Here is a 21,625-nt window from a genome sequence, read left to right on the forward strand (position 1 = left end):
GGGAAACGCAAGGGGAACCCAAGGGGAACGCAAGGGGAACCCAAGGGAAACGCAAGGGGAACGCAAGGGGAACCCAAGGGGAATGCAAGGGGAACCCAAGGGAAACGCAAGGGGAACCCAAGGGGAACGCAAGGGGAACCCAAGGGAAACGCAAGGGAAACGCAAGGGAAACGCAAGGGAAACGCAAGGGAAACGCAAGGGGAACGCAAGGGGAACCCAAGGGAAACGCAAGGGGAACCCAAGGGAAACGCAAGGGGAACGCAAGGGAAACGCAAGGGGAACCCAAGGGAAACGCAAGGGGAACCCAAGGGGAACGCAAGGGGAACCCAAGGGAAACGCAAGGGGAACCCAAGGGGAACCCAAGGGAAACCCAAGGGAAACGCAAGGGGAACGCAAGGGGAACGCAAGGGAAACGCAAGGGGAACCCAAGGGAAACGCAAGGGGAACCCAAGGGGAACGCAAGGGGAACCCAAGGGGAACCCAAGGGGAACGCAAGGGGAACCAAGGGGAACGCAAGGGGAACGCAAGGGGAACCCAAGGGAAACGCAAGGGGAACCCAAGGGAAACGCAAGGGGAATCCAAGGGGAACGCAAGGGGAACCCAAGGGGAACGCAAGGGGAACCCAAGGGAAACGCAAGGGGAACGCAAGGGAAACGCAAGGGGAACGCAAGGGAAACACAAGGGGAACCCAAGGGAAACGCAAGGGGAACCCAAGGGAAACGCAAGGGGAACCCAAGGGAAACGCAAGGGGAACGCAAGGGAAACGCAAGGGGAACGCAAGGGGAACCCAAGGGAAACGCAAGGGGAACCCAAGGGGAACGCAAGGGGAACCCAAGGGAAACGCAAGGGGAACCCAAGGGGAACCCAAGGGAAACCCAAGGGAAACGCAAGGGGAACGCAAGGGGAACGCAAGGGAAACGCAAGGGGAACCCAAGGGAAACGCAAGGGGAACCCAAGGGGAACGCAAGGGGAACCCAAGGGGAACCCAAGGGGAACGCAAGGGGAACCAAGGGGAACGCAAGGGGAACGCAAGGGGAACCCAAGGGAAACGCAAGGGGAACCCAAGGGAAACGCAAGGGGAATCCAAGGGGAACGCAAGGGGAACCCAAGGGGAACCCAAGGGGAACGCAAGGGGAACCCAAGGGAAACGCAAGGGGAACCCAAGGGAAACGCAAGGGGAACGCAAGGGAAACGCAAGAGGAACCCAAGGGAAACGCAAGGGGAACCCAAGGGGAACGCAAGGGGAACCCAAGGGAAACGCAAGGGGAACCCAAGGGAAACGCAAGGGGAACGCAAGGGAAACGCAAGGGGAACCCAAGGGGAACGCAAGGGGAACCCAAGGGAAACGCAAGGGGAACGCAAGGGGAACCCAAGGGGAACGCAAGGGGAACCCAAGGGGAACGCAAGGGGAACCCAAGGGAAACGCAAGGGAAACGCAAGGGAAACGCAAGGGAGACGCAAGGGAAACGCAAGGGGAACGCAAGGGGAACCCAAGGGGAACAGGTGGAAATACTTGGTATCAAGGAAGACAATGAGACGCTTGACACGGGAGGAAGGGCTGAAACGAGAGGACAAGATTAGTGATTTTTCAAAATAAAACAGGAAATGACAAGACGTGGAACGGAAAATAAACCGTGACCCAAACACGTTCCCGGCTGCAAAGTGACCATGCACAGTGACAGCTGAGTGCAGCTCTTTGAACTCACTCCCCAACACCGTGACCAGACTAAAGCAGCAGGATCATCCAGAATTCACAAAAACAACCAAAGGGACAGCTTTTAACCTCACCTGAGCGTCTGAGACATAAACAAGTGAAGCCAGAGTTTAAACGACCTTCCATTCAGAAAATGAAATCGTTTAACTCCTGAGTTACTTTCTAAGCTGTGTTAAGGACACAAGATGCTGTCAGGAGGAGCTTCAGCCTGAACATCTGCACATGATGGGGCCTGTTTGGTTTTAAACAGACTCTGAACAAAGTGATCAGCAATGGCCTTTTCTTCTGGTTTCTTAGGAGGCAGCAGGAAGTTGGGTCAATAATGCAACGACATCCATCAAAGAGAACACAAAAGATCTTTTTTTTTTATTACGTCTCCAAGGCAACGAGTGAATAACTAAAGTCTTTACTGAAAACCAACAAGAAAACACAAAAAACATCCTGATGAGGGGAGAAAACAGGATCTGACAAAGAGCCAAAGAGCTTAAAAAAGAGGGAGTGATGACAGAGTTCAAACAAAAATACCAACTAACACAAAACAGTAAATCAAAGAGCTCAGAAATCATTAAACCATAGAGAAGACGAGAAAATCAGCGCAAACACAGAAGCCACTTAAACTCCTTTAATTTATTCATGTTTTATTAAAACTAACATTGGTTGCACATTCTGTCTTTTTAATCATTTACTTCCAAACTTTGTAATTTTCCTTGTGTTTGCTGAACCGTTCCCTGATGTGAGATCTATGTTTCATGCACTGCTATGTTCAATCTGATGAAAGCTGCAGAATCTCCGCTGAGTCACTCATTGTTGATGAGCTCCGTCTTTCCACACAACAATCCACTTGTCCTTTGGAGACAAGAGCTCTTTATCCGGAGGCAGAAACATGTAAGATTCAGATTCTGGGCCTTCAGTCAGGACTGGGACACGAGTCATTTGGACATATCGACAGTTTCAGACACATTTTCTAGTTGGGAACTAAATTATAGACCAGAAAAGAGTCATTTTTATTTACTCCATGATCCGATGCATGTGTGAAAGGAATGAAGGACAGAAATTTAATGATAAGCCATAAAAATTCCTCTTGGTGTAAAATATATCAGCTCCGAGCTATGGCGTAACCACGCATTCTTTGGGGGGGTCGTGTCCCCCCCAATATTGAGAAAATACCAACCTGTCCCCCCCAATATACAGAAGAAAATATGTAAAATGCGTGTTCTCCTTTTATGAACCCTGTCAAGGGATCGGTCTCTTGTTATGTCTTATTTATTTTCAGTTTATTTCCGTGTGTTACCATGGGAACGTAACGGCTGCGCGCGGTCGCCGTTGTTGATGCTAACACTCTAGCCAATGAGAGTGACCCAACGGGCGCTGCTCAACAGAGCAGATTGTACCAGAACAGGAAATCCAACACAGAATCAACAAAATAAACTTCCGCCCCCTTTCAAAATAAAAAAAACTTAAAACAAAAATAACATTAGACTATTAGACTTTTCATTGTTAATGCACATTTTGAGACATTGACACAATAGAAATGAACCTGGACTTAAAAGTCTTCAGCACATTTTTTGTTAAAGGAAAAGTCTGTAATTTGTTACATCATTAGTTGTCCTTATTAAAATATTTCCATAAACATGCTTTGGGTATTTGGTCGTTTTCCATTGCAAGCTGTCCTATTTGCTCCAGTACTACTGGAAGAGCATAATTGTAATTGGTAGGTGTGTTTAAGGTCAGTAAACAGTAAGCAACTAACCAAAACAAAGTGGGGGGGCAGTCACTGTCTCTGAGAAATTACACTATTCCTTTAGATGTGAACTTATATGGTCAATGTAGTCCTCTAAACTATGTTCTAAATGTCCAATTTTTCATATATAAATAAAGAATTATAGATAATGCACTCAACAATTTTGTTTTTCTTGGACCCCCCCAATGTCTAAACCATGGTTACGCCCTTGGCTCTGAGACATCTTATGATTTTAAACTTGAACTTTTAACGATAAAAACCCCAGTTAGTTCCGGTTCGTTTGGACTGAAGCGAGGTAAAGGGTGTGTTTGTGTGGATGTTGCAGCTGTGGTGATGAACAGCTGCAGGACACGTGACCGTCCGCACAGGAAGCGGACCCACTGACTCACAGCTTCCTCCTCCGCAATTTAAAGCCCGTCAGAAAGACGGAAGAGTCCCGACAGGAGCGCCTCCAGCATGCCGTGCTGCGACCCGCTCGGACTGTGTCAGTACCAAACCAACAAGCTGGTCCGGATCCAAAGCGTCCGGCTCGGTTCTCTCAAGTGGAGCCTGAACGGAGCGATTCTGCTGGTCATCTGGTGAGTGAACATGTGAAACTCTTCAGCCCCCGCATCTCCCTGCAGGGCAAGTCCAGTTAATGCTTCTGTGTTGCTGCTTCCTCTTTCTCCTGTGAGGAAAAACTAATCAACACACCCACAGATCATTTCCAAGGCTGCTGTGATTAAACCGGACTGTAATTTAGGGAAATAAATCCCTAAATTACTGCGAAGGAACTGTGTTACTCGGGTGCGTTTAATGTGAAATTTGGGGTCATGTTCGGTTTCCCTCTACAGAAAGATGCATATTCTTTTATTAAGTTTGTCCTGTGCAGACAGTTGATGTTAAACTTTGTAAAGATACTGTAAAAACGCCACAAAACATGAGAAAAAAAGCTATGGAAACCCGTTTTACTCAATTATATAAAGATGAGATTTTTAATGTCACAGTTGCTTATTTTACAGGCCTCCTTTTTGATAAATTTGTAAAAAAAAAAAAAAAAAGTATTACTCCAACTCTCATTTATTTGTTTCCAGGAAAACAGGAAATAGTTGGAGCAACTTCTTGAAAAATATGCGAACATAAATGTGACTAGAAAAAGTTGTTCCTGTGAAACAGCAGTGAGAATGCTGATGAAGTTGAATGGGGATAGCTGAGAAAAAGTGGAAAATCTTTCAATTGCTGAAAATCCAGTTGCTGAAGTCTTGGTTGAAGGAATTTGAAGTTGAAATAACAATAGTGGAATGATTTAAACCCAGGTGAAGTACAGAAAATTTGATGAATTTCATGTTTTTTAAACCGATTGGCTTAATATTTGAAAAATCTGCACCAATTGGTAACAGCTGAATGTCTTGTGACCCGTTTAAAGTTTGAATGGTGTCTCTAGCTGAAAGTATGTAGAAGTGGTTGGGTTGAAAAGAGGCGAGATGGTTGAAATGTTAAATTTGCATAAAAATTGCAGAAAATGTGAATAAAATGTTAAATATTTTAAAAAGTGTAAAGGTTATAAACACCAAAAGTGAAAGCCATAATCTCCTGAAAGAGCTGAACGTTTTGATACCAAAATTGTAGAAATCGGTGAAAGATTGCAGGAGTAGTTGGGTTGAAAAGAGGAGAAAGAGTTGACATTTGTTCATGTTTTTTAAACCGGTATATTTCAATATTGGCTTAATATTTGAAAAATCTGCACCAATCGGTAACAGCTGAATGTTTTGTGACCCGTTTAAAGTTTGAATGGCGTTTCTCGCTGAAAATCTGCAGAAACAGTTTGGTTGGAAAGAGGAGGAAGTTTTTGAAGAGTTGAAAGCACTTTCCATTCATTTGAATGAGGAAAAAAGTTGAATAGTTTGAAAGTTATAAACACCAAAGGTCGTAGCATAAATCTCCTGAAGGAGCTGAACGGTTTGATACCAAAATTGTAGAAATCTGTGAAAGATTGAAGAAGTAGTTGGCAGACAAATGTACGGAATAATAAAGAGAAACAGGAAAATAATAGTGCTTTCCAGCATTCTCGTAATTAGATGTAAGGCAAAAACAGACCCTCTGTAGTAGTCTTCAGGAATAGTTCTCCAGGCTTCTTGAAGGACATCCCAAAGCTCTTCTTTGGATGTGGGCTGCCTTTTGTTCCGTTCTCTGTCAGATGATCCCACACTGCTTCAATAATGTTGAGGTCCGGGCTCTGGGGAGGATTCATCCCTCCATAAGACCTGTTGCCACTGATTTTCAGTCCACTTCTTGTGTCATTTGGCACAGCTCAGCCTTTTCTCCCTGTTTCCCTTCCTTAAGAACGGCTTCTTGACAGCCACCCTTCCATGGAGACCATTTCTGATGAGGCTTGGGCCAACAGTAGATGGATCAGCTGAAGGTCCAGATGCATCTCTCAGGTCCTGTCAGGTCACAGCTGGATTTTTTCCTCTTTCTTAAGGACATCACTTTCAGATCCTGTTCATCTGCTGTAGATAGTTTTTTAGGCCTGACACTTCTTCTTTTGTCCTCCACTTGTCCAGTTTCCTCAAATGTTTTAAGGACACACTGCACACCATGCTGAGATATGCCAAGTTTTCAGCTAATAGCTCTTTGGGAATCACCTTGTTGTCTGTCAAACTGTGTTTTCTTTGCTGTTTTTCATAGATGCAGCTAAAGAAATGGGAACAAATGATGTGTCTTTGTGACAAAGTGCCTAAAGATCCAGTTTAAAACGGCTTCTTTGCTAAGTTGTCTGTTCTGTGTCGACACAACACTGGTTCATCCCTTGAGTTAGGAGCCTTTTTTCTGCGTTGACACATCCCTTTGAAAATGTTCAGGTACAAGGACTGGACTGAAAATGAGTGGAAAAAGAAGCAAATGAAAAATTTTGAAAGACCTTCAGAAAGTCTGAAGAACTGTTGCTCAAAAACACTTTAAAAAGTTGTAAGAAAGTCTGACTGCTTGGAGGGAAATCTAAAGGAATGAGGGGCCTGAGCAGGACTTTTGTACAATGTTATTTATATATTTTATCTTCTATTATATCCACATCCCTTTTGCTTTTTTTAAAAAGTTCTTACTCTTGCAATATCCATAATTTATTTGCTAAAAAACATGAACAAGCCGGAGTGAAGCTGGGCAGTTTCATGACATCACAAACTCTCACATTAAGCTGCCATTGTCCTCCTTTACTAATTAATGGTGATCAACAGAGCCGGATCAATGTGTTCTCATGGAAAGCAAACTGGAGTCAGCCGAGTGAAAAGAACGATATTAACCCTTTCTACACGGCACATTCAGGGAATCCTGTTGTAAGTCCAGATGTGGAAATGGGGGGGGGTGACAGTTGATGTGTGAGGCGGTAATGTCGGTGGCCTCAGAGCTGAAATGCAGTGTTTTGTTTTATCTGGGAGGTGGGGTGATGTAGCTCACTTAATGCATTTTAAACTCTGGGTTTCCATCTGTAAGCACACACTGTGGCTCTGATCCTCTGTCCGATCTGTGTGAATGACCAAAAAGTCCCTCTTCTTTGTGCTGATATAGCAGAGCTGCTGTCTGAAAGCAGCTTTGGACTTTAACCACCTCGTTTTACCTCTAAAGTGGGTCAAACCACTTCCATCACACCTTCCCTGCCTGGTCCAGAGCTTTACGACTCTATCCGTCTTCAGTTTTAAAACGTTGCCATGTGTGATGGTAAATTTTATGCCTCAGGACTGACAGACCCTCCAATCCACATTAACCATTTGTATCACCCAGACACGCTAATTGTTTTAAATCATTTACTTCTTAATTAACACTCAGACAAGATAATTGTTTTAACCTCCTGTTTCTTAATTATCATCAAGACTGCATCCTACCCCCCCCCCTGGAGGTGTGGTTGAACACCTAAAGAACAAAGCCCCCCCCCCTCCTCAGGTATAAATGCTCTGTATTCCTTTTGTCTGTATCTCTTCATACCGCTGAATGGTGTGGACTGATCTTTTAACCTTGCAACGAAGAATAAAAACTTAGCCGGCCGGCAGAAAAAGTAAGTTTCTCTGTTTCATTGCTCATCAGAGGTATTAGGAAGGAAGCGATTGAAAACTTCCATAACAGTTGTCAAACCCAAACTCTGCCCTGAGCTACAACCTGAAGATATTAAACGCTTTCTCTCCCAGTATCATGATGCTGTGGAACCGGCAGTACCAGGAGTTTGACTTGGTCGTGAGCTCCGTCACCACCAAGGTGAAGGGTGTCGCTCAGATCCGCCTCCCCAGCATCGGGGACGTGGTCTGGGACGTGGTGGACTACAGTGGACCCTCACAGGTGGGAGCCCGGTCCTCTGCTGTGAAGTTTTCTGTGTTCAAACGCTTTAAAGACGTCTTTCTTTGTCTTTTTTAGGACAAAAACTCCTTCTTTGTGGTGACCAATGTCATTGTGACCAAGAATCAGAAGCAGGGGAAATGCCCAGAGGTGCTTTCATCTTCAACAATGAATTAATAAGACAACGGTAACATGAAAGAGTTGCTCATGGTGCTGTGCTTTTTCTCCCAGGTTCCCCGTAAAGGCAGACTGTGCCACACTGATAAGGACTGTGAGAAAGGAGCCTGGGATCAGCAGAGCCACGGTACTCCGACTTTGGGCTAATGTGGATTAATCCGCTGCTGAGAAAAGTCCCGAAAGATGCAGTTTTATTTGTTTTAGAATATTTATGCTGGGTTTTTTTTCTTTTAAAATGGCTTCTTCTGGAGGAACTTAATGAGTCTGGAGCTGAGAGCCACAGAAAGAGAAGCTGACAGTTTTTGTTTGGTTTATTTAAGAAATTCAGCGGTTAAAAATGAGGAAAATGCTGCATTTAGCTTTTTAAAATGCGCTCATTTCAAGTACTTCTGAAGATAATGTGTAAATTGCACTGTGCATCAGGCCAAAAGTTGGTGGAATGTGCAGCTGAATTATACAGAAAACATTTGGAGTATTTCCTCTGGGAGAGGCTGGGCCTCCAGTGCAGAAAATGTGAAATGAGATTAAATGTAGAATTAGAACAAGCTGCTACTGTCTGAGAAAGAGTAAGAATACTTGAACACCCAGGCAGACCAAGCAGGGTCCGCCTCCTGTGGAAAGGCAGGAATTTCTCCCTGCTGTGTGACAGTGTTGGTGTCGGCCAGCTGGAACGCTTTGAGTTCAGCTGCTGCAGCTGTCTGTGTTGTGACACAGTTTTCTAATCTGCTGCAGGGATTCAGACGGGATCCTGTGCCAGGTTTGATGTGATGAAGAAAACCTGCGAGGTCTCTGCCTGGTGTCCAATAGAAACCAAGACGGCCCCTCCGAGGTAACTCTGCTTTTTACTCCCCCCAGATTGACCTGAAACGACACAAACGTGTGACTTACTTCAGCTTTCATTGAACTTCTCAAGTATCTGAAAGTAGCTGAAACAGCTGCAGGTGCTGTATAATAACCTGTCTACTTGGGTCCATTTATGGTGTAAAATAGATGCTAAAGTGTTCTCAGGTGATGATAAGACAATGGTGTGAGATGGAGCTACTGATTCAGGTGGTTTCATGTCTAAAAAGGTCTCAGTAAAGCCTCATGATTGCTCATTCGTACATCCAGATGTTTGAAGAGCAAACAACTGGAACAAACTGCCAGTCCAGATTAAACTGTCACCAAATGTAGACATTCTCGACATTCATGTCTTTTCTCATGTGTTTATGGATGAAATGTGCATATCTTTTAATTTATGTAGACTGTTGCTTGTTTTTATTCATTTTAATTATTTTCTTTCTATTTATATTCTTTTGCATATTTTTAATTCTGTTTCTGCTCCCTGCTGTGATGCTTTTTATTTCATGTAAAGCTCTTTGAATTGTTTTCTACATGAAATGTGCTGTTCAAATGAATTTGACTTTATTCTGGGCAGTGTTTGTGTCCTTTTTGCCACGTGTTTGGGATAATTTGAGGTTTCTGTGCTGCAGGCCTGCTCTGCTGGCAGCTGCTGAGAACTTCACCGTTCTCATCAAAAACAACATCAGATTTCCTGCCTTCAACTTCATCCGGTGAGACTTGTGTGCGATTGGTGCTGTTGAAGTCTCAGGAATCTGGAGCAGGGTTTGCTTTGAGACTCCAGCCTTCCTCTGACTTTCTGATCTGTTTCTCAGACGGAACATCCTCCCACAGATGAACGACGCCTACCTGAGGAGCTGCCACAGAGGAAACGACCCGCTGTGTCCCATCTTCAGACTGGGGGACGTCGTTCGAGAGGCCGGGGAAAAGTTCTCTGCCATGGCAGTGGAGGTGGATCTTATTCATCAAGTTTGAGTCTGTGACATGTTGTTGGAACAGTTTAACTTCATGTCTTACACATCAGGAGCAGCAACACATCACTTCTACTTTGTGAGCTTTGTGTTGTCCTCAAAAGGAGAAATGAAACAGACCTGACATCCACAAACAGGAGCAAACTTTATTCAGTTTGTGTAAATATCAAAAATAATGTGGCTTCTATTCCCAGAAGGATTGTTGGATTGTGCATCTTCTCCTTGTGAACTGGACGGTTTTAATCTGTTTGCTACATTATCTTTCTCAGCTGGACACATTTCTAAAACTCCTCCTGTAGAAAATAAGGCTTTAAGGACTCTGTTGTAGACAGAAGTTGTTCTCTGAAGGTTCCCCAGACTGAAAATGGGGGGAAAAACCCACAGAGTCTCACTTCAGCTTCAGTTTCACTGTCGTCCTACAGGTTCCTACAGGTTTTCATGAGTGTAGAACAGTGTGAAAATGTTGTTTTTAAAGCTATCTGAGCACTTGCTTTACAGTGGACTGTAGGCTCAGAGTACAGGGCCTGTACCACCAAGCAGGGTTGGTGCCTCTGAGGAAACTTCAGCTTCAAGCCTGGATTTTCTGAGTCAAACAGCTGGTTTACTCCTTACCGTTCTTTAGGAAACTGGTGAGTTCCTCTCTGACTCCGAGTCAAAGACTGACTGCTGGGTTGGTGACGGTTAATGAGCTCATCCTGTGACACTCTGGTTTTGTCTTGTCTGTATCTGGATTTAGTTTTTTCTAGCAGGCGACAGTTTAAAATAATACCTTTTTTCTTTCTGTCGGTGATGAGCGACTCCAGATCCATGACTGTGATCATCTGAGGTTATCTCATGCCAACACGGCCCTGTTTTCATGAGCTTAGTCAGATCTCCTTTGGGTTAGTTCAGAACCTTCTGCAAACCTGATATTTACGCTACTCATGACCCGGAGAAGCTGCCTCTTTTTGTCCAGGACACTTCGGTAAAACAGAAGTCGAGTTTTCAGTTTCTTGGTTTAAGAAAAAAGTGTTAAATTGACCGATCTCTGCTTCAAGGAGCATTAAAAATATCTTTTTAAAAATTGAGAGCTGTTGGTTCGGAGATCTTATCACCGTGTTTTTACACATTCCACCTCGCTTTGTTCTCCACACGGACACTTTACCTGCATGCAGCCGTGTGATTGGTCAGAACTGCTACCAGAAACCGGCTCTAAACTCCTTTTGTGCCTGCAGATCGGTTTCAGATATCCACCTGGAGACTTCTGCTCCTGTTAGATCTATGCAGAGTGGTTAAAGCTACAGTATCTCTGATATGTGTTCAAGTAGAAGTATAAAGTGGCTTTAAATGAGATTCCTCATTGATCCCCTCACTCCCTGAACTATTAGCCATGTTGTGTGTTGCTTTGTTGTTTTTCTTGTTTCTTTTCTTCCTTTCTCCCACTAACATCCCTCAGAAACACACTTTTCTGTTTTATTTTTCAACAAAGTTTTCTTTAAAAGCGTCTCCTGCATCATCCGTGACGTTTGTGTCGTTCCACTTTTGACCACAGGGGGGCGTCATCGGCATTCTGATCAAATGGGACTGCAACCTGGACCGGCTCATGCACCGCTGCCTCCCCAAATACTCCTTCAGGCGGCTGGACGAGAAAGAGAACAACAAGACGCTCTACCCAGGCCTCAGCTTCAGGTGAGGAGGTCAGACTGTAGAAACCATGGAAATAAACCCATCAGGAACAGTGGGACCACGAAGGTTTTATCTCATGTTTCAGAACTGAAGTGAAATCTCCACTGTCCTCTGATCAGGTTCGCCAAGTACAACACGGTGAACGGCGTGGAGGAGCGGACGCTCTATAAAGCGTTCGGGATCAGATTTGACGTCATGGTGTTCGGGCAGGTGGGTGCAGACACCTTCATCTTTTCCCTGGATCTGTTTTTCAGTTCAGGAGCCAACAGGAGGGTCATTTAGGAGTGAAACACAGGAAACTTCTGTGGTGCTTGTTGACTCGGAACATTGGATCCATGGTGATCCAGTGATGAACTGCTCCCTCTGACCAGCTGTTTGTCTTCGCTTTCTACTCGCCACACAAATAGTTTTTAATAATTTAATAATGTATTTGGACCCCAAGTACCAACTTGGATTTAAACTCCATCCATTATCTGCTGCTTCTCCGGGTCTCGGGGGCAGCAGCTTGAGCAGAGGTCCCTGACCCCCGGCCACTTCCTCCAGCTCTTCTGGGGGGACCCCTGAGGCGTTTCCAGGCCAGCCGAGAGACATGGTCTCTCCAACGTGTCCCGGGTCTTCCCCGGGTCTCCTCCCAGTGGGACGTACCTCACCAGGGAGGCTTCAGGGGGCATCCTAACCAGATGCCACCTCATCTGACTCCTCTCGATGCTCGGAGCAGCGGTTCTACTCTGAGCCCCTCCCGGATGACTGAGCTTCTCACCCCATCTCTAAGGAAACTTTCTTTTCCACAGATGCTTTTAAATGTGTTGTCATGAGTTGCTACTGTGGCAGAAAGGTGAGAGTCAACGGGGCAGCTGGGATCAGCTCCTTCCAGAACAGGATGGAGGTAGTGTGGCTGAGTGGCTGTGGGATGGGCCTGTGAGTGAGTTTGGACGGGTTGGTGACAGATGACACGTTATCATCCAGAACAGAGTGGATGTCAGTGAGGGGGGGTGCAAGGCTGTGTCATCTGAGTATTTCAGGTTAGTAGTGGTAGGTGGATGATCTGGTGGAGTCATTGGAGTAAAGTGTGCAGAAATGGGCTGAATACACACCTGAGGTGGTTGTACCCACCAGCACCGCCTGATGCTGAGGAAGTCATGGATGTGCTGTGCAGAGGCTTTGAGCCTCTTTGGGAGTCACAAACTAACATTATTCTATGTCCATCAAACTGGGTTTTCAGTCAAAATGTTCAAGAAATGGGAACAAACAGAGTTACGGTTAGTTGTCAGATGTGGTTCTGATGCAAGACTCCAGCTGTCATCATTTCTGGTTCAAACCAAACAAATGAGACTGCAGTCGTGTTTCACAGGTCTCGTTTCTTCAGGATCTCTCTTTGAGACTTCCCGGACTTTCAGATGTTGGTTCCCAGCTCTTTTCTTCTCACAGCTTTGCCACAATCCATGTTGTCTTTATCGAAGCCAAAACATTCTCACACGACCGGCCCAATGAGCTGATTCCTCTGTCTTAGCTGCTTCACATCCATTAGACTAATGACTTGTTATGGACGCTAAAGGCAAGATAAAGCAGCTCCAGAGAGTTGAGGGAAGGCCGACTGATGGGAGTAAAGTGGGTCACTTAGAGTCATATTGATTAATTGAGCCATTAGATTAATTTTCCAGCTATAGTTTGTTTGATTTAAACTAATAACCCTGCTGTGAGCAGCGTTGCCTTTGATTTGATTACAATTATACAGCAATTTAACAAATGTCCCTGTGAATATGAAATGGGTTTCATCCTTGTTGTGCAGCGCTGTGCCGCTGTTTTCTAATCATGTCGTATGATCCACGACCAGTTCACCCTCCATCCGTTATCTGCTGCTTCTCCGGGGGTCGGGGGCAGCAGCTGGAGCACCTCACTGTTTATTACTCTTCTTGTGGATCATCAGAGGGACACTCAGAAGTTGTTCTGGAGTCATGTTTCCCATCAGTTTCCTTTTAATGACACTTTTTGATGTTTTGGGAACTGAGGAAACTGACTGTTGCAGTTTTTCACAGGAATCTGTCTCCATTCCTGCTGAATCCCAGATTCCAGCTGCTCAGCAGTCCCTGGTTGCTGTTGTCTGGTTCTCCTCTTCATGATGCTCCAACATCTGCAGCAGGAGACAGATGTGGACTGCAGGCAGGCAGCCGAGCTCACACACTCTGTGTGTCTGAAGCTGCTGGAAGTCCTGCAGAATGAGGTCTGGCATCGTCCTGCTGAAATAACCACGGAAGTCACCTTGATGGCAGCATCTGTCTCTCCAGAACTCCAGCATCCAGCTGTGCATCAGTGGTACCTTCACCCAGATGAAGCCCTCCATGCCATGGACTCTGATGCAGCCCCATACCATCACAGACACTGGCTTTAAACCTTTCTCTGAGAACAGCCTGGATGCTCTTTCTCAGCAGTTTTTCCCAGAAGCAGCTGAAACGTGGACTCATCTGCCCACAGAACACGTGTCCACTGTCTTTCTGTCCCTCTGAGATGAGCTGGAGTCCAGAGAACTGGGCCGTGGTTCTGCTCAGAGCTGATATATGGCTTCCTCCTGGTGTGATGCAGCTTCAGGTCACATTTCTGGATGCAGCCGTGGACTGTGTTGAGTGGAAATGCTTTTCCCAGCTCCTCCTGAGCCCATGTGGCTGTATGGATCATGGTGGCCTGACGGTTTCTCCTGCAGTGCTGCCTGAGGGCTCCGAGCTCATCCAGCAGTGGTTTCTGTCCTTGGCCTTTCCACACTGAGATTTCCCCTGAATCTGTCCACAATATTCTACTCTGTAGATGCTGAAAGACCAAAGTTCTTTAGTCTTACTCTGAGAAATCACTTATTTTGAACTTATTCTGATTCTCTAACAGTTTGACACAAAGCTGTGAGCTATGGCTCATCCTTGTTTGAAAGACTAAACCTTTGGATGCTCCTTTTATACCCAATCCTGACACCCGTCACCAATTAATCTGACTGCAGAATCTTCCAGAATACGGTTACTTGTATTATTTATTTTTGTTTTTTTCTGGCATTTTACTCCTCAGTTATTCATATTTTCAAATTAATTAAAATGTGAGGCAGAATTTAACTAATTTGTGTGTTTTAATGCTGAGAAAATGCAGTGTTTTAATAAAAGCTGCATTTATCAGAAATTGTTTACTGGTTTCATAAATGTGATTCATAAAAAGACAAGTTGTTTCATTAGAGAAATTCGGTAAATAAAAGGATAAATTCTGCTGCAGGACGGTTTGATTGAGAAGCCTAATGTCATCAGAATGAATCTGTGTGATTGTAACATTTTTAGACTCAATAAATTTGGGCTGATATGATTAGTAAAATAAAATTACTGACTAGCAATACAAGTTGTACTTTAGCAGTAACTTAATTTCTGCCTGCATTCTTCGTCCTGAGGAACTTCTGACCTCTGTGTTTGTGAATCTCTGCAGCTCTGAAGGAGAATCAGACGAACGCTTTGGTTTGTTTTTCAGGCGGGAAAGTTCAGCTTCATTCAGCTCATCATCTACATCGGTTCAACGCTGTCGTACTACGCTCTGGTGAGAGGCCACGCACACAAGTGTCCATTCATGCAGTCATCCTGCCTCTGTGTTGAGCACAGCGGCTCTCAGTGTTAAACGCAGGCTTTAGTCCAGGCTTCTGCAGACAAACTGAATACAGCTCAGCTGCTGCTGATAAAATAAAGAATAAAATCTGTGTTTTTACATGGTTCAAGGCAAAGATTAAGCTCATAATTTTAATGCTATTCAATAAAAATTGGACTTACTCCATCAAAATGACTTTGAATGTTTAAAAATTCACTTGAAATGAGCGGTGATTAAAACGCAGTGACCTCTAGTGGCTGAGTTGCAAACTGTAAGCAAAAGAATTTCCATGTTTGGTTTGTCCCTTCTGGGCTACTGTAGGCAGTCTGGTTGTGGATCTAAAATTCTTTCTCCAAGTCAACAAAAACATCACGACTGTTATATAAATGCAGTTTTAAACAAATGGACAAACAGTTATACATGTTATATTTCATAAATTATCAGTAACCTGGAGATTTAATTTAATAACTTAAAGGTAATAATGTTTACCTTTTTATTAATCGGATATAATAACATTTATTTCTATTAAATGTTTTGGATTGTGTCAGAATTGTTACTGTTTTACTTATTTTGACTATTTTACAATCAAACCATGTTCAGCTTTTCACATTTGTCATATTTTTAGCACCCAGAAGAGTTTCTCAGGTTGTGATCTGTTGTTTTACCACCAGATGTCACTAATTTCTCCACACTACTCGTTGTAAATGGTTTTTTACTTGAGAATATTTTTATATCAGCTATCGTTTCTATTTTCTTAACTTGTGGAAATTGTACGGAAGCCCTGAGAGGCAAATGAATAAGAAAAAAAATTATGGTCATCAACTTTTTTTTGTAAGTCTGACAAAAAAAAAAAAAAAAAAACATTCACCCTATGATCCCTGAAAGGCAAACTGAATAAAATAAAGTAGAATAAAAATCAGGCTTGTTTGTTTTTGTAGTACTCTTTCCTGCCACAAGAGGGAGCCGTAGCTGCCTTCGAATGACATCGAGCAGACATTCAGGGCTTCTAAAGTGGAAATTAAAAATTAAACTTAGTCAGACTAAAGGCTCATTTATCAGGTGCGTCCTTTCCAAACGTTGTCCTTGTGTGCTTTAGGTTGGCATAATTGTTAGACAATACATCCACCAGAGGGCAGCGCAGAGTTCACTTCCAAGTTCCAACGTCAGTTTCTGGCATTAACAAACATGGCGACGGTGGAGGAGTTTTTGATAATGTAACTTCTTGGAAAGAGGCAGCGCAGTAGCCGGCAGTGCTTTGTTCAGCCATTAAATACATCTCAGCATGTGGATGGAGTTCTTCTGTTCTCTTCTTCTTGTTTGTGCCTTTCGCTAGTTTCATGTGAGCTATGCTGTGCAACACTGCCCCCTACGATTCCTGGTGGTACTGCGCCACATCTGCAAGGCATCTGAAATCTTACCAAAATACGCACAAAATGAACGGACAGAAAGCTCCATCTGCGTATTTTGAAATAAATAAATATGTAAAGTCAGAAGTTACACTTAAATTAGGAATAAACACACAGATATGGCTTTAGAACTCATAAACTGTCACCATAGAAACGAGTGCCACTTCTCTGACGTTGTCTTTACCTCCAGACGACGGTGTTCCTTGATTGGCTGATTGAAACCAGCTGCTACGCTGCAGATGTCGGACAAAAGTACTCTGAGAGGAAGGTAGAGTCGGTCCGAGACAGTCAGCAGGTGAAGAAAGCCGTAGATGTGACAGTTTCGGTGTTTGAACTGAACGACAACGTTAAGATTAACGTCTTTTTTACATGTGTGCGTTGCAGTGCATCCTCTGTGTTTCCTACGTGGATGAGAAGAAGCTCCGACTGGTGAAGAGATCGCACAAGAAAAGTTTACAAGACGTCAAAACGATAACCGTCCAACCACGCAAGGTAACCCTGCTGCAGTGCGGCGTGATATTCAGGAAAAAGCTTAACAAAATGCTAATAAACCCACAGAGATCATCAGGAAAGATGCTTCAGAATCTTTAGGTTTTCTTCAGTGAGATTTAATTTATAGTTGAATACAAGAAGTTTACTTAAAAAGAAACTCAACAATTTTGTCTGGGTAGCATTTGGCGACAGTGGGAAGAAAAACTACTGGAAAGAGACTAAGTTTGACATTAAAAGTAGGTAGAAGGATCATGGAAGGTTCCCTGATACCCTGAGGCCTGTAGCAGCATAAATAAAGGGAGGGTTCAAGGTCACCTGAGTCACCCGTAACTTTAAACTTTATCACAAAGGAAAGTTTTTGGCTTTCTCTTAAAAGTAGAAACCAAACTGGGGGCTGGTTCCACAGGAAAAGATCCAAAAAGCTCCGCCTCCCTTCCTGTTTTTAGATAATATGGTTTTAGGAGCTCTTTCAGTTCTGCCAATAAGGGCTTTATGTGCAGGGATCTGGAGAGTTTCTGCAGTGATACTAAGGAAAAACACTGCTCCAGGCTACAAGTAACAAACTCATGGACTAGTTTTTCTAGTCCTAGAAACTTGTTTTATATCCTGGTCGAACCTCATCACTTGCTGCAGGAGGCCAGATTAATGCCACCCTGAGTAACTGGACTAAATTGCCATCTTAATGTTGTTAATATATGCTTTTAGTTTAAGGGTTCTTATGTTCCAAACCTGCACGAAGAACCAATGACGACAAAAGCACCTGCTGGGTTCCTCATTTCACCAAAACTGTCTGAAAATATACAACAAAATAAATGAAAAACTAATGAGCACAAACAGGAGTGAAACCAGCTGGAGGAAAATGAGATTTTCATCCAGAAAAGCATCAGTAAAGAGAAGAAAACCAGGTCACAGCGGGCTGAAGAGAAGCAGACTGTGGATGGAAGAGAGATTCAGAGATGAATCACCAAGGAGACGATGCTGGAACTTTAGTTTGATCCGATGAAACGAGCTCATTTCCACCATCAGGGATGATTTGGGGCTGATGTCGGGTGAAGGACCAGAGGAGGAGGCAGCCATCACCTCTGCAGGAGAAGCACGGGTGAACTTCCATCAAACAGGAGGTTTGGTGATGCTGGGGTCATTTTTCAAGCTGATTATCCATCTGATTACAGAACAAAGAGTATTCAAAGTGTTCATCTGAATGACCAGCAAACAGTCCAGATCTGAGCTCTGATCCGAGTTTAAAAGCTCGATCCTGCAGAGCTGATCCGACAGCAGCTGTGAAAGAAAGTTGGAGCCAGCTTTATGAGGAATATTGTTTAGTTTTTTTATTAGAGAGTTTAAGCTGTCAGAAAAGACAGAGGAGGTGATCTATGGAGGAATTTAAGCTGTATATACCTGTGATTTTATTTATTTTTAAATGAAGAAGCTGAGGAAACGTCTTCCAGACGTTGTGTTTCAGGTGTTTTCTGTGCATGTATTTTCATTCTCACACTGGATGAATGCACTTATTGAACAGATTTTTCCGCCCTTTCAGGAGGACGCCGGACACCTGCGAGCTGTTCTCTGTCTCCTACAGCCTGATGGCGGCGTGGATCACGAGGCTCGTCTTCCCCTCGCCAATAAATCCGACCCGAACCCCAAAGGTCGTGGCCCAGCCTGGTGTAAATGTGGCGCCTGCGCTGCTTCTGCTCTGCTGCAGGAGCAGCTGTGCTGCAGGCGTGGCGACGGCGTCTGCATCGCCTCGTCTCCTCTGTTCGAGCAGCTGGTGCTGCGGCGCTCCCTGCTGGAGGCCGTCCTCCTGTACCAGGACCCCCTCGCTCTTCAGGTTCAGACCGCTGCCCTGCGGCACTGCGCCTACAGACAGTACATCACCTGGAGGTTTGGGGTCCCACCTAACGACACACAGCCTGCCATTCCCAGCTGCTGCGTGGGGAGAATCAGGGCGGAGTACCCGAGCCCGGACGGACAGTACAGCGGCTTCACGCCTGCCAGAATGGCGTCCATGCAGGCCTGCTCTGATGGGGAGCTGTGAGAGTCGTTTCCACGCCACAGAGCTGGAACACCCTCGCTGTGACCTACTAACGATGTCTTTTTGTTAAACCTGCGTAACAAAGCAAGTAATTGCAATAACGCTGCTTAGCTTGGCATAAAATGAAAGTCTGTCAGTCTGTGTTTGGTCAGAAGGCCGTGACAGTATGAAGAAAAGCCTCACTAAGTCAATAAATCAGTGCGTTGTCTGACATCAGCTGACAAGTCTTTGGGCTGCTTGCCTGCAGTTTTCCCCAGTTTCACTGTCTTAAAGCAGCTTTCTGCCTTTATTGGGCAGAAATGACTTTGATCAGACTCGGAGAGGATTTCAGCTGCCAGGAAGGTTGTTCACATCCATCATATCATACGGGAAGATGAGGAGCTTTGATCCAACGGGGGGCAAAAAAACTAAAACCCCAAACGGATCAAAGCTCAGACTGTCGCCTCATTGTGCTGAAGAACTGATTCCAACCCGATAACGTTCCCATCAGCACCTCTGAGAGGTTTGATCAGTCTGTCAACAGCTGGCTGTGAGGCGGGGGTCACATGACGAGCTGCTTCTCCTTGGATTAAGCTGTCAGCTGCCAGGTTTTCCTGTGATACAGATGCAGCTCGGTAAAAAGGTGTCTTCGTTGGCTGCAGCGCTCTCTGAACCCCGTTTGCTTGTGGAGGTGTTGGTGAGCCGGGCTGCTGCTGCTGCTCCATACATCCAGTCTTCATTTGAATCCGTCCTAAAAACATGTCGATTTGAACTCTGGAGCTGAAGGAATGTTTGGGGGTTTGTTTTCTTCCTTTTTAGGAGTCAAAAGAAACCGGTTTAGCTTTTAAATGTAGTGAAAACCATCCATCTGCCCTCAAACGGTGATGACTCTAAAGCTAATGTTTGCTTTGTCCCTTGTGGGCTCCTGTACTAACATGTTAGAAGGTAACTTAGATTTACTACTTTAAGGAAAATAACACAAACAGTTTACATATGCATGATATTATATCGCATTTATGCTTCTAGACCAACCTGAATGTTACAAATTTGATCTGGTTTTACATCTTTTTTTCTGTACTAAAACAGAAGTGATGCATAAAAAACAGAGGAGAGAATTATCTGAATTCAAAGCAACAGAACCTAATGCTAAAATGGAAACGATATAAAAACCTTCACCAGGTGATGGTAACGGGTCTAAAACTCCTTTAATTTAACCGAATAGTTTGTCACACATGCATTTCTGTGACTCCTGGGCTCTATTTTCTTTGGTATTTTGGAGTAAAATTAAAATAATATATAAATAAAACAGTCATTCTGAGCAAGAATGCCACAACTTTGTTCTGTCTGACAGCATTATGGCAAAGATGCCTCCAGAGAAATACGATTCTCCTGTTTTTGTTTCTTCTGGTTTCAGTCACATTTTCCCTTTCAGCACCTTTATTTGCACAGAAGTGAATTTTATAAAAGGACACGTCAGATCCTAATCAAAAGGGACCGTTTATCTCGGCTGTAAAGAAGCAGCCAGCTTTGATTAATTCTGACTATTCTGTTGATGTTTTTAACATGAATCCTCCCCAGAGCCCGGACCTCAACATTATTGAAGCAGTGTGGGATCATCTGACAGAGAACGGAACAAAAGGCAGCCCACATCCAAAGAAGAGCTTTGGGATGTCCTTCAAGAAGCCTGGAGAACTATTCCTGAAGACTCCTTAAAGAAATGACAGAAAGCTTGTCTCAGAGGGTTCAGGCTGTGTTGGAGAATAAAGGAGCTCAGACCAGATATTCACTTTAAAGCTCCTTAGAATTGTCTTATATAATGTATTCAGTTGTGTTTCTACATGTTTTAATAAGTCACTTCACCTGTTTTCCTGAAAATATATGAAGGGTTGTTCAAGACTTTTCATCAGTACTGAATAAAGGGGAGGGGGGGCACCTATAAATAAGATTTTTTCACAGCAAGTGGACTTTATTTCTTCTGGACACTGTCCAACCTGCTGTTTTCTTCTGTTTTCAGCCTTTAAATTTTTAACAGTCCGTCTGATCTCAACAAATAAATGTACAGACTTTCTGAATATGTTCCTTTAAGCTTTCTCTCACGTTATATTTTTTGTCTGCTTCTATTTCCCGTCTTTACATGCGTATATTATCTTTTTATTTCAAGCAGGTTAAAGATGGGATGAACTGTTTACCTCTTTGTGGTGAAAGCGTCCAAGTTGACAGTTCTGGCTGAGAAAAGGATAAAAAAAACACCTACTAATCCAAAGTAAGTTCACAGCTTCACACAGAGATAAGAGGCTTCATTTATCAGGAAGTGAGGGTGTGGTTTCATGTGACTGGGGAGGAGGAGGTCATACATCAACCATTTTATGTCGTAATGAGTTCAAAGCGTTGAAAAGTGAGACAAACACTTTTTGGGCCAAATGAGGAAATTACACTTTAGAGTATAAGATGAATTATGTTGGCTTTTTATTTCTTCTTGTCGCTGTTTCATGTGCTTTTTTATCCACAGTTAGAATATTATTACTTTGATTTAACAGCATGCATCAAACTTGAGTTTTTAGGATTTTAAGCTGTTTGATCAATCAGTTTTTATGTATATCCCACATTTTCAAAGGGAAAAATGCTTTACAAAGGAGAAAATAAGTTGCAGTCAGCATTTTAAAAAAAAAAAAAGGTTTAAGATGAAAAAAGATGATGAAATCA

At 43.8% G+C, this 21,625-nt stretch overlaps 1 protein-coding gene across 1 annotated transcript; it reads left to right on the plus strand.

Moving 5' to 3' along the window:
- Nucleotides 1–3,606: 3,606 nt before the first annotated feature.
- Nucleotides 3,607–20,962, plus strand: p2rx7 (purinergic receptor P2X, ligand-gated ion channel, 7). Its single transcript, XM_072387229.1, has 13 exons — nt 3,607–4,033; nt 7,613–7,760; nt 7,836–7,907; nt 7,989–8,061; nt 8,667–8,763; nt 9,407–9,487; nt 9,590–9,725; nt 11,277–11,413; nt 11,530–11,620; nt 14,903–14,968; nt 16,610–16,714; nt 16,804–16,911; nt 18,449–20,962. Exons 1-13 carry the CDS (start codon nt 3,912–3,914, stop codon nt 18,944–18,946), a joined length of 1,734 nt encoding a protein of 577 aa, XP_072243330.1. The 5' UTR covers nt 3,607–3,911; the 3' UTR covers nt 18,947–20,962.
- Nucleotides 20,963–21,625: the final 663 nt, after the last annotated feature.

Source organism: Leuresthes tenuis, unplaced genomic scaffold (assembly GCF_036924035.1).
Source record: "Leuresthes tenuis unplaced genomic scaffold, fLeuTen1.0.hap1 SCAF_6, whole genome shotgun sequence".
Taxonomy (NCBI): domain Eukaryota; kingdom Metazoa; phylum Chordata; class Actinopteri; order Atheriniformes; family Atherinopsidae; genus Leuresthes; species Leuresthes tenuis.

Bases quoted from the DNA above. Each gene is read 5' to 3' on its own strand.
- p2rx7 (XM_072387229.1), top strand. From the start codon at position 3,912: ATGCCGTGCTGCGACCCGCTCGGACTGTGTCAGTACCAAACCAACAAG. The intron at 7,761-7,835 runs GTGGGAGCCCGG...TGTCTTTTTTAG, and splicing joins ACTACAGTGGACCCTCACAG to GACAAAAACTCCTTCTTTGT. The intron at 9,726-11,276 runs GTGGATCTTATT...TTTTGACCACAG, and splicing joins TCTCTGCCATGGCAGTGGAG to GGGGGCGTCATCGGCATTCT.